Genomic DNA, 12,205 nt, shown 5'->3' with positions numbered 1-12,205 from the left:
CAGTGGTTGAGCGTCGACCTATGAACCAGGAGGTCAGGGTTCGATTCCCATCAGGGCACATGCCCCGGTGGCGGGCTCCATCCCCAGTGCAGGGCGTGCAGGAGGCAGCCGATAGACGATTCTCTCTCATCCTGGATGTTTCTCTCTCTCCCTCTCCGTTCCTCTCTGAAATCAATAAGAATATATTTTCTAAAAATGGACAAAGGGCCCTCACCGGTTTGGCTCAGTGGATAGAGCGCCGGCCTGCGGACTCAAGGGTCCCGGGTTCGATTCCGGTCAAGGGCACGTACCTTGGCTGTGGGCACATCCCCAGTAGGGGGTGTGCAGGAGGCAGCTGATGGATGTTTCTCTCCCATCGATGTTTCTAACTCTCTATCCCTCTCCCTTGCTCTGTAAAATATCAATAAAAAATATATTTTTAAAAAATTCTAATGCAAATCAGTTTCTCTTTATAAGTTTTTTAAAAAATAAAATAAAAACGGACAAAGGATCTGGACAAAGGTTCCTCACAAGAAGACACACGGTGGCCAAGGAGACGAGAAGGCGCGTGGCCGGCCAGGCGTCAGGAAGCACAAACGAAAACCAGCAGCCGGCCCACTTGACACCCACTCGACTGGATGTCCACAATCAGCCGGGCAGATAGTGCTGAGTGCGGGGAGGCTCCTGGGGCGCGGGGGGCGGGCGGGGGGGGGCGCGGGGGGCGGGCGGGGGGGGGCAGGGCTTGGGGACCGACCTGGCAGTTTTCCGCGCAGCTAAGGAGAGAACGACCCCCTGACCCAGCAATTCCACTCCTTGGTGTCAGCCCAGGAGCGACGAAGACAATAAAAATCTACCGAAGCACAGAAGCTCACACACCGTGTCCACAGCAGCCCTGCTCAGACCGGCCACAAGGAGGAAACAACCACATATCCATCGAGTGACATCTATTAAGTACACGATGGCATCACGTCAAAAAAACAAACTACAGCCCTGGCCGGTGTGGCTCAGTGGACAGAGCGCCGGCCTGCGGACCAAGGGGTCCCGGGTTCGATTCTGGTCCAGGGCACGTACCTCGGTGGCAGGCTCCTCCCTGGCCCAGGCCCTGGCCAGGGTCGTGCGGGAGCCAACGGGGCAGTGTGTTTCCCTCACATTGATGTTTCTCCGTGTCTTTCCCTCTCGCTTCCACCTAACAATCAGTGGGAAAATATCCTCGGGTGAGGATGAACCAACCAGCAAACAAAACAAAACAGAACTACATGCCTTAATTTCCTTACTGCTGAGCAACACTCACCAGCACCTGATGAGCGGGGGAAATAATGTGCACAGAGTGGCTGGGTGCTGGGTTGCTACAACCTTCCATTAGTTTAAAAAAAAAAAAATGAAGGAGGTCCTTGTATCCAGGCCAACCCGTGGGGACTGAAGCAGATCGGGGTTTGCCCAGGGTCAGGTGATGTAAATAGTCTATTAATATGTAAAAACCACTGGATTCTTTCTCTCTCTCTCTCTCTCTCTCTCTCTCTCTCTCACACACACACACACACACACACACACACAGACACACACTGTTTGCACCGCAGCCAGTGAGACGGGGGGGGGGGGGGGGGTGGAGAGCGTGACGCTGTGACTTAAACCGTTTTCTCTATAGACGCCCATCGTGCTTGCTGTCCTTCGGGCGCTGAGCACGGTTTACTTCTGACAATAAACACAGACCAAAAGCCCTCTCCCAAGAGCAACAGGTACCTGCCAGCCCCTGCTCCTGCCAGCGGAGCCCTGGCCCCCAAGGATGACAGCACGGCACCCGCCTCCCCCATGCGAGCACCCTGCACACGCTGGCTGAGGGCTGAGGGCTGGTGCCAGGGACACAGATAACGGAGCTCAGAGTCCAGGACAGGACAGGGCGAGACAGACCAGGAGGGTGCCTGGCACATGGCCTGGGGCCGGCCGGGGAGGTGGGGAGCCCCTGCAGCCAAGCTTCACTGACTCATTGATTGATTTAATATCTTTATTGGTTTTAGAGAGGAAGGGAGGAGAGGGAGAAAGAAACATCAATGATGAGAGAGAATCGTGGACCGGGCGTGGGCCCTGACCAGGAACCCACTGTGACCTCCCGGGTCACAGGTCGGCGCTGACCACTGAGCCATGCGGGCCGGGCGGGCGCCTTCCCCTGAGCTCTGTCAGGTGCCCTGCGGACAGGCTGACACTGGCGACCTCCTCCTGACCTCTATTGGGCCTCGCCCTCTGCAGCCCCGCCTCCGATCGGATCCACACTGAACCTCACCTGCTCCCAGCCCTGAGGGGTCAACTGTGACGTCCCCCCTGCTGCCCGGCCCTCCCGGCTGAGCCCACCCCCCACTGCGGTCCTGCACCTCAGGCCCTGACCCCAGGAGAGGCCCCTGGCCCTGTGCACACAGCACCACTTGAGGGCCTGGGCGGCTCCGTCTGCAGACACTCCTTCCACACTCCCCTGCTCACCTCAAACCCTCCCCCGTCCTGCCCCCCTGCCCGCCCCCCCCCCCCCAGGCCTCATCTGCCTACCCTGGTGCAGCAGGCCAGGCTCTGGGGACCTGAGAGGCAGGGTGCCCGGACACCCACCCCAGGGGCTGCAGCCCCACAGGAATCTGCCCTGGAGAAAAGGCGAGGAGGGTGGGGAGGGCCAAGGGGCGCTGGCTGGCAGGAAATCAGGAATGTTCTGGGAGGATCTGTGTGGCTGGGAGACGGAATGGCCTGGGATTCCCAGGGCAGAGCGGGGATGGTAGCCGGGGATGGTGACGTGTCCAGGGTGGGGCCTAAAGTGTTGTGGGGAGGTCACTGGGGTGAGAGGCTAAGTGGCTGAACTTTGGAGGGGAGAACCAAAGTTGGGTCTAGTGAGTAAGAACAGGGGAGGGTGGGGATGGGGTGACTGCCGCTGGGGGAACAGGCCAGGAGGCAGAAGCCAGGGCCCTTCCTGGGCCCAATGGAGGACCAGGAGCGGGTGTGCAGGGCTGGGCAGAAGGCAGCGCCAGCGCAGGCCAGGGGCTCCTCCACACCCCAGCCCCGGGCAGTCACTAGCCGGTTGACCTCAGGGGCCATGCTCACCCTCCCTCCCTCCCTGGGGCAGCCCTGCACCTCCAGGGAGGGGGCCAGGGTCTCAGGCCTCTGGTAGGTCCCAGGCGCTCACCACAGTCAGCCACGGGCCCAGAGCCTAGCCACCTCCAGCCTTCTCTAGGCCACTCCCGGGGCTCAGCCAAACCCTGGCCTGACCACAGGCACCGGCCCAGCCCCTCACCTAGTCCCCAGGCTCAAGCCAGGAGCGTAGGAGACCTGGGGGTGCCTGTTGTGCCCCAGAAGCTCTCCCGACTCCTGCACCAGACACCCTGGCTGCATGGGGACCCCCAGCACCTCTTCTGCTTGGCAACTCTCAGCCACCCTCGGGCTAGGGCCACACGGGGCGCTGCACCCTGACCCTAGCCAGTTCAGTGCAGGCAGGTGCCCGGGTGCCCACAGGCAGGAGGCACAGGCATACGTCACCCACCAAGCCCAGGAAGGGACCATGGGCTGAGACAGCCCAGTGTGTCCAACACCCACCCTGGCGACAGAGACGGGGGCCCACTCCCCCCCCCCCCCCCCAGGCCCACCACAGCTCACTCCTGGGAGGCGTTGGGGCCAGGACAGGCTCTGGTGGAGCCACATGCAACCCCGCGCCCGCCCGGACCGAGGATTTGGAACGAAGCCCTGGGTGGTACAGTTAGGTGTCCCACGTTCCACAGAGTGGCCAGTGGAGCCAGCTCTGTCCCAGGGTTTGTCAGGAGAGCTGTGGCCCTGCCCTGCCCCCGCCCAGGTGCACCCTCCCTCCCTGTGGGTGCCACAGGAGGGTCTCTACCCGGCCCAGGTGAACCGGTACAGAAGCCAACAGCTGGCCACAGGAAGAACCTCACAGCACACCCATCCCACTCAGGACCCGCCCCCACCCCCGCCCCCACCCCACCCCACCCCCACCCCCGCCCCCGCCCCACCCCCACCCCCGCCCCCGCCCCCGCCCCCGCAGCAGAGATGAGCCCCGGGACCAGCGGACCCTCCCGCCTGGGCGATGTGAGAGGGTGCAGAGCGGTCCCACAGGCTCCGGGCAGAGCCCCAGCAGGACGCTCTCCCTGAGCTGCCCTTGCCCTGGGTCAGAGCCAGCAGAACCAGCCGCGTGGAGCTGGAACCTGCTCTGGTCGGCTGTCCCAGGGCCCCTCCCTCCCCGCCCCAGGGGCTCACTCCCAGACCCTAAGCCTGGGGGCCTGGCGGGACCCCCGGGGCTGCAGGCAGCTGACAGCAGTTTGGGTCTCGGCGGGTCCAGAGGGGTCCGGGGTCATGGAGCAGGACACGGCGGTCTGCCCAAAGCCCTCAAGGGGCTTCCTCGCAAGAGGAAAGGGGGCTGCCCGGACTTCCCCAGCCCACAGCTGCCGCGGGGACAGAGGAGGGGTGTGGCGGGGTCCCTGCCAAGGAAGGGAGGCAGCGAGGTGCTGCCCGGCCCCGTTCGGGAGGTGAGGAGAGGCCACAGCTATGCGACCCACTGCCAGGCGGTGGCGGCCGCCCCTGACCATGTGGGAGGCACCGGCCGCGGGGCAGGAGCAGCACAGCCTGGACCCACGTGTCTGCTGAGCGCGGACTCGGGACACTGGCCACTGGCCGGGAGGAGCCCCCGCCGAGCGCGGCCCACCCCACGTCCCGGGCAGCGCGATGCCCTATTAAGGGCATGACAGCGGGAGCTGCGCGGAGCTCGCCGGCCGCTTCCCGGGCGCCGGGCCTCGGGGACGAGCGCGGCGGACAGGGCACGGGGCTCTGTCCGGGCCGCCCTGGGCAGCCCCCGCGGACAGGGCGTCCGAGGCCAGGCGGACCGGCTGGGGACCGGCCGCGGCGCGTACCTTTGTACCGCTCCCGCACCTCCTCGTAGGCCTGGACGAAGTCCTGCTCGTCGGGCGGGCCGGGCGGCGGCGGGGCGGCCATGCGGGCGGCGGGCGCGGGACGCGGCGGGGCGCTGCGACACGTTGGGAGCCTCCAGCCCTCGGCGGCCACTCTGTCCCCGCGGCCGCCGGCGCCGCTTCAAGTGTCCGCCCCCGTCCGCACCCCCGCACCCCCCCGCACCCAGGATGCCCCACGGGCGGGGCGGGGCGGGGCCAGGGGCCGGGCCCAGGGGAGCTGCGGCCGCGCAGCGGGGCGACTCCCGGGGTCGGCGCGGCTGGACCCGGCTCCGCGGGCCCCACGCTCTGCCCCACGGCGCGTGCCAGCGGGCGTACCCCACCTCCCGCCGGGTCGGGGCGCCTTCAGCCTGAATTCTCCCCGTCCCTCCGGCTCCCAGCCCCGCGGCGGCCCCTCCCTCTCCAGCCCCGACCTCTCCGTAACCCCGGGGATCCGGGGATCCGGCGATCCGGCTACTTCACCTGATCACCCTGGGCGCCCCTCCCTCCTCGCGCCCCTCCCTCCGCCTCCACTAAGAACCCCTCCCTTGCAACCTTGGACCTAGAATTTGTATCAACATAGAAAGGCGCTCAGCCCTGGCCGGTGTGCTCAGTGGTTAGAGCGCAGGCCTGCCCACCAGAGGGTCGCGGGTTCGATTCCCCAGCCCGCGGCCCGTTGAGGTGCCTGCGGGAGGCAACCAATCCATGTGTCCCTTTCACATCGATGTTTCTCTCTCTCTTCCTCTGCCCCCTCTGCCCTCCCTCCCTCTCACCCTCTCTCCTCCCCCTTCCATTCTCTCTAAAAAAAACCCCAAAACAATGGGTATCCTCAGGTGAGGATTTAAGAAAAAAAACGGGGGGGGGGGCCTCTTTTAAAAAGCCCGGCTTGAGCCCTGGCTGGTGTGGGTCAGTGGATAGAGCGCCGGCCTGCAGAGTGACGGGTCCGGGGTTCAATTACAGTCCAGGGCACATGGCCGGGTTGTGCACTCAGTCCCCAGCAGGGGGCGTGCAGGAGGCAGACGATAGGTGATTCTCATCATTGATGTTTCTGTCTCTCTCCCTCTCTCTTCCTCTCTGAAATCAATAAAAATATTTTTAAAAATAATAAATAAAATAAAAAGCCCGGCTTGAGCCCTAGCTGGTGTGGGTCAGTGCTTAGAGCATCGGCCTGCAGAGTGAAGGGTCCCAGGTTCAATTCCAGTCAAGGGCACATGGCCGGGTTGTGCACTCGATCCCCAGTAGGGGGCGTGCAGGAGGCAGCCAATACATATTTCTCTTTCATTGATGTTTCTACCTCTCCCTCTCCATCTCTCTGAAATCAATAAAAACATACTAGGTGTACCGGTTAACAATGCATATTTTTTCAATAGATGGAGTTACACATATGCTGATATATATGCGATTCAATATGTACGCTATTTTGTTGTATTGACAACGAGCTTCTAAACTTCATATGTCAAATTTTCTGAAGGTGTTAACATCATAGATATTTTTACACTTAAAAATGTCAAATTTCATGCCAAAAAAGAGCATTTGCGGGAAGTTTTAATTCATTACTTTATTTTGAAGAAAAAGTTATCTATACTTCGGGAAGCTTATGGTGAACATGCTCCATCTCAAGGTACTTGTGAACGCTGGTTTAAATGCTTTAAAGCATTCGATGTGAAAGACAAAGAACGTCCAGGTCAACCGAAAAAGTTTGAAGACCAACAATGACAAGCATTATTGGATGAAGATGCGTGTCAAACTCAAAAACAACTTGCAGAAAGATTAAACGTTGCTCAGCAAACAATTTCTGATCGTTTACAAGCAATGGGAAAGATTTTAAAGGAAGGAAAATGGGTGCCACATCAACTGAACGAAAGACAAATGGAAAACCGAAAAGTCATCAGTAAAATGTTGCTTCAACGGCACGGAAGAAAGTCTTTTTTGCATCAAATTGTGGCTGGCGATGAAAAGTGGATTTATTTGGAGAATCCCAAATGCACAAAATCACGGGTTGATCCAGGTCAACCATCAACATCGACTGCAAGGCCAAATCGCTTCAGAAAGAAGACAATGCTCTGCGTTTGGTGGGATCAGGAAGGTGTGGTGTATTATGAGCTTCTACAACCAGGTGAAACCGTTAATACTGATCGCTACCGACAACAAATAATCAATTTGAACCACACTTTGATAGTAAAACGACCAGAATGGGCCAGAAGACACGGCAAAGTAATTTTGCTTCATGATGACGCACCATCACACACTTCAAAACCAGTTAAAGTAAGGTGACCAGAACGTCCCGCTTTTGGCGGGACAAAACCGATTTTTAACAATTTGTCCCGCGTCCCACGGCGTTTTTAAAAAGTCCCTATTTTTGGAAAGATTAGGAACTTTTTTAAAAACACCGTGGGACGTGGGACAAATTGTTAAAAATCCGGACTGTCCCGCCAAAAGCGGGACGATCTGGTCACCTTAAGTTAAAGACACGTTAAAAGATCTTGCCTGGGAAGTATGAACCCACCCGCCATATTCACCAGACCTTGCTCCTTCAGATGACCACTTGTTCCGATCGATGGCACACGCACTTTCTGAGCAGCACTTCAAGACGTACGAAGAAGTGGAAAATGGGGTCTCTGAATGGTGTGCCTCAAAACAAGAAAAGTCCTATTGGGACGGTATTCATCAATTACCTGATAGGTGGGGGAAATGTGTAGCTAGCGATGGACATTGCTTTGAATGAAGCACTTTTGATGTTTCTCTTGAAATTATCATGTTTTCTTTGATTACAAAATCCGAATTTTTAACCAGTTAATAGCTAATCCGAATTTTTAACTGGTATGCGGATTAGCTATTAACGGGTTAAAAATGAAGATAGAGGTTAAAAATTGGGGTTAGCTATTAATCGGTTAAAAATGTGGATTTTGTAATAAAAGAAAACACGATAATTTCAAGAGAAACATCGAAAGTGCTTCATTCAAAGCAATGTCCATCGCTAGCTACACATTTCCCCCACCTTTCAGGTAATTGATGAATACCGTCCCAATAGGACTTTTCTTGTTTTGAGGCACACCATTCAGAGACCCCATTTTCCACTTCTTCGTACGTCTTGAAGTGCTGCTCAGAAAGCGCGTGTGCCATCGATCGGAACACATGGTCATCTGAAGGAGCAACCCAACAAAATAGCATACATATCACATCGCATCTATATCAACCTATGTGTAACTCTATCTATTGAAAAAAGCCCGCATTATTAACCGGTACACCTAGTATTTTTTTTAAAATTAAGTACAAAAAAGGATAAAAAATTAAGTACAGATCGTGTAACAGAAACCCACACTGAAACCTATATGATCCCATTAACCAACGTCGCCTCAATAAGTTTAATTTAAAAAGGAGAAAAAACAGCAACAGGAAAGTAAATATCTCCCCCCAAAAAAAAAAAAAAGTTAAGGAGATTACAATAAAAACAAACTTTATGTAATACAAAAGGACTGAAATAGGGAATTTTTGGAAGGAATAAAATGCTTGGTACCAATAAGAGACATTCTTTCCCACCCGTCAAACTGGCAAAGACCCTTCTCTTCGCACTGGCAGGCGCCCGGCTGTCTGAGATGCCCCTGGCTTATTCCTCAAACGCCCCCTCTGGGAGTCAATGCTAAGAACATCAGCAGGCGATGCCCGCGGCCCCGCCCAGGCCCTGGCTGCTGAGTGGCCAGAGCCCACTGCTGGGGCACGGACCGCGGGGAGGAAGGCGAGGCCAGGGAAGGACATTCCTGATTCGCCTTCATCTGGGGAAAAAGGGCCTCTGTTTTTGGTTGTTGTCAATCCTCACCCCGAGGACACTTTTCCACTGATTTCTTTTTTAGAGAGTGAAAAGGAGGGGGGAAGGGAGGGGGAGGCGGAAAGAGAGAAACTTGGGTTGGTTGCCTCTGAGGCCAGGATGGACCCTTCAACCCTTCAACCCAGGTACGTGCCCTCGACTGGGAACCCAACCTGTGACCCTTCCGTGGGCAGGTCTCTAACCACTGAGCTCACCAGCCAGGGCAAGGACCACTTTTTAAAAATACATATTTTATTGATTTTTTTACAGAGAGGAAAGGAGAGGTATGGAGAGTTAAAAACATCGATGAGAGAGAAACATCGATCAGCTGCCTCCTGCACACCCCTACTGGGGATGTGCCCGCAACCAAGGTACATGCCCTTGACCGGAATCGAACCCGGGACCCTTAAGTCCGCAGGCTGACACTCTATCCACTGAGCTCACCAGCCATATGTGACGCCTGAAGGGGACCCATGTCAGGTCATGGGTCCCCTTCACACCTGCTCCTGGGGATGGGGGGGTGGCCAGCCCCCGCCCTTTCCTGCTCCTCTGTGCTTCCACCCCCAAAGTCCCTTGCTGCCCACACCATCCCTGCTCAGCAGCTGGCCACCCAGCCTCTCCCCCACCCGCCTCAGGCCACCCTCTCAGGCCCCTCAGAGCCAGCCCTGCCCTCCAAACCCCTCATCCTCATCCGGGTCCTAATGGTGGGTGGGATCAGGACTCCACAGCCTGGCAGAGCGACCCTCCACGGGCTCCTCCGTGCCCAGCACACCCTGGGGGCGTCCAGAACGAGGTCACCACTTCCCCAAGGGAGGGGCCCCTGTCCGGCTGCCAGCCCTCCTCCGCCGGAGGCCTCTCCGCCTGGCTTTCCCCCCTCCTCCCCAGAACCACGCCTGGAGAGCCAGGCCAGGCGCTGACTCAGGGCGGGCACCCCCCGGTCCTGAGGACGTGCCTCCACCGCCCCTCATGGGGGCGGCCAAGGCCCGGGGGCCTGGAAGGCAGCTCTGCCCCAGGAGCCCCAGAAAGCGTCCTCAGGACATTGGGGCGCTGGGCTGGGTCGGGAGGCCTGTGATGGCGCCGCGCAGGGAACTTAACCTCAGGCCTGGTGCGGAGACCGGGTGCGGCCAGGAGGTGGCGCTGTGCTGCCTGCAATCGCGGGGACGCGGGGGCCTCTCCGACCCGCAGACCTCTCACCTGTCCTTCCAGCCCCCACACCTGCACGCAGCGCAGCGCAGCTCTGGGCAGCGGCTCGGGCAACCAGCCAGCACTTAGAAACGGGAGGACGAGGCCCGGCGCGTTACCTGCGATCCGGATGACTGCCCGCTCAGCCGGGTCCAGGACGCTGCCGTTGCCCGCCGAGCCGCCTCCGCTCCGCCGGCTCCGCTGCGTCTTGCCCAGGTTCCAGGGCAGGGTGTCCCCGGGGCTGGGGGAGCCGCTGCCTCCGCTGGAGGAGCCATCCTCGGCCGCTGTCCGCACCTCAAGGTCCTCCCCCGACATGGCCTGCGGAGAGGGAGCAGGAGGGGTCACGCTGGGGGGACTGCACACTGACCAGCACCTTCTTAACCTAGACACTGGCCCCCACCCCATCCACCCTCTCCCCTGGACACGGACCCGCCCCCCGTGTCCCACCTCATCACACACTGACCCCCACCTTCTCCACCCACGGCTGGCCCCACCCCCTCCAGCTCACCCCTAGGACACCACACAGTGACCGCTCCCCAGCACTGACCTCACTGCGTACAGGCCATCACTAGGACAGTGACTCCCCGCATGGCTTAGTCACCCAAATGCTGACCCCTCCTCTTAGTCACCCAAATGCTGACCCCTCTGTGCTGTCACCCATGGGCTCGCCACATCAGAGGACACTGACCCTACCCTTGACCCTGACCAACGGCGGGGGGGGGGTGGGGGGATTACCTCCACTTGGACACTGACCCCGCCCTCCACCGCATCACTCAGACACCGGCCACCCCACGCCCACAACCCCCCACCTGACCCCTGTCTCCTTTAAGCCTCTGACCACCAGGAAAACCAGGCCATCCGGAAGCACTGGCCGCTGCCCCTCCCCTCCAGGCCCGACCCCATCCCCTGGACAAGGACGCCGTCTCCCAGCGGTCTCAGCCTCTAGGACTCCCCAAGGCCCCACCGCCCGCCCCGCACGCGTCTCCGCAGTGAACTCCTATAAATAGCCGGAGCCGCAGCGGCGTGGGCCCGGGAGCTGGCTGCGGGCTGCGGCGGGGCTGGGAGGGAGCCGCTCGGCGCCCACCCGACTGCACGCGCACCCGCACCCGCACCGCCGGCGCTGCCCGAGCGCACGCACACCCACGCGTGCAGTCTTCAGCTCCCCGACCCCAAGAGCGCTGGCGTGCGAGAGGTGAATGGGGCTCTGTTCCCGCGGGGGTGGGGTGGCGTGGGGGCACAATGTGGGCTCTGTGCCTCGGCCCTCGGGCTAAGGTATGGGGAGGAGACAGGGGCACCGGCCCGGAGGGGGGCCACTCCGCCCCGCCTCTCCCAGCTCCTCCACCGGCCGCCTGTGCTCCAGCCCCCCGCCCAGCGCCCCGGGGTCAACCGAGCCGCCCCAACAATCTTTCCTGTCCACACCCTGGGCACCGCCCGACCAGTTCCGCAGTCTCGGGGCGCAGAGGTGGAGTCCTCCCGAGGGAGGATGGGCCGCCACGTAGCCCCTAGTTCCGGGACGCAGCTCCTAGTTCTGAGGCCGGAGAGCCCCCACCCCGCCCCAGGCTCCCGTGAGCCGCGCGCCTCTGCCTCGGACCCGGTCATACGTGCCTGGTGGCTCAGCTCAGCGAGGCTCGGCCGCCGCAGCCGGACTGCTGGACCCGGAGAGTCGCGGAGGCGGCGCGGGCGGGGCGAGCCCGGAGCCCCGCCCAGGCTCCCAACCGAACGCCGCCTGTGCAGTGGGGCGCCCAAGTGCGCGTGGGGCTGGGAGCCCACGGAGGCGGTGGGACTGGAACACGAGTGCGGCTCGGCCTGGGCGGCGCCCCTATCGCCAGGCACGGCCACCTCCCCCCGCACACGGGGTGGGCCGGTCCGTTGCTGGGGGCGCGTGCGTGACACTAACGCGACGTGGGGTGCGCGCCCTGGACCGCCCCAGAGAAGCAGCGGGCCTGCCTCACCCCCACCCCCACCCCCACGCCGCCCCTGCCTCTCACCACGCGGAGGTCCCTCCCGCCTTTCCAATGAGGTCGGACGGACTAGTTGCTCCAGCAGGTCCCTCCGCCTGGTTCCACGTTTATTCAAATAACAGAGTCGCGCTTAAGCGAGGTGTGGCCTCGGCGGAGGGTGTCGCCGTCAGCCCTCCTCCTGGGCTCTGCTGACCCCTGGTGGCTGGGCGCGCCCCTGAAGGGACCCGCCCCAGCCCTCCTCGCTGCTCCCCCTGTCCCCGCACCTCGATAGGAGGCGGGGGAGGGGGGAAGGGGGAAGGGGGGCTCGGACAGCCGATCTGTAAGGCAGTGTGCAGCTGGGGCCTGGGGAGAGCAGGAGG

At 60.6% G+C, this 12,205-nt stretch overlaps 1 protein-coding gene across 4 annotated transcripts in view; it reads right to left on the bottom strand.

Annotated features, from left to right (window-relative positions):
• The window catches only part of PLEC (plectin), a 56,175-nt gene extending 44,165 nt beyond the window's left edge, over positions 1–12,010 (bottom strand). The window contains exons 1-2 of one of the 4 annotated variants that reach the window (XM_079796185.1): positions 11,874–12,010; positions 10,005–10,203 (exon numbers count right to left, since the gene is read on the bottom strand). In XM_079796185.1, the coding sequence (XP_079652311.1) occupies positions 10,005–10,200 (196 nt within the window). In that variant the 5' untranslated portion in view covers positions 10,201–10,203; positions 11,874–12,010. Of the gene's footprint in view, positions 1–4,865; positions 5,056–10,004; positions 10,204–11,490; positions 11,831–11,873 lie in introns of those variants that run through there. The other 3 variants (XM_079796184.1, XM_079796191.1, XM_079796189.1) reach the window with 3 other exon arrangements.
• Positions 12,011–12,205: the final 195 nt, after the last annotated feature.

This window comes from Cnephaeus nilssonii, assembly GCF_951640355.1.
Source record: "Cnephaeus nilssonii genome assembly, chromosome: 18".
In the NCBI taxonomy this organism is placed as follows: domain Eukaryota; kingdom Metazoa; phylum Chordata; class Mammalia; order Chiroptera; family Vespertilionidae; genus Cnephaeus; species Cnephaeus nilssonii.
The sequence above is the reverse complement of the archived record's forward strand: the minus strand, read 5'-3'. Positions and strand labels throughout refer to the sequence as shown.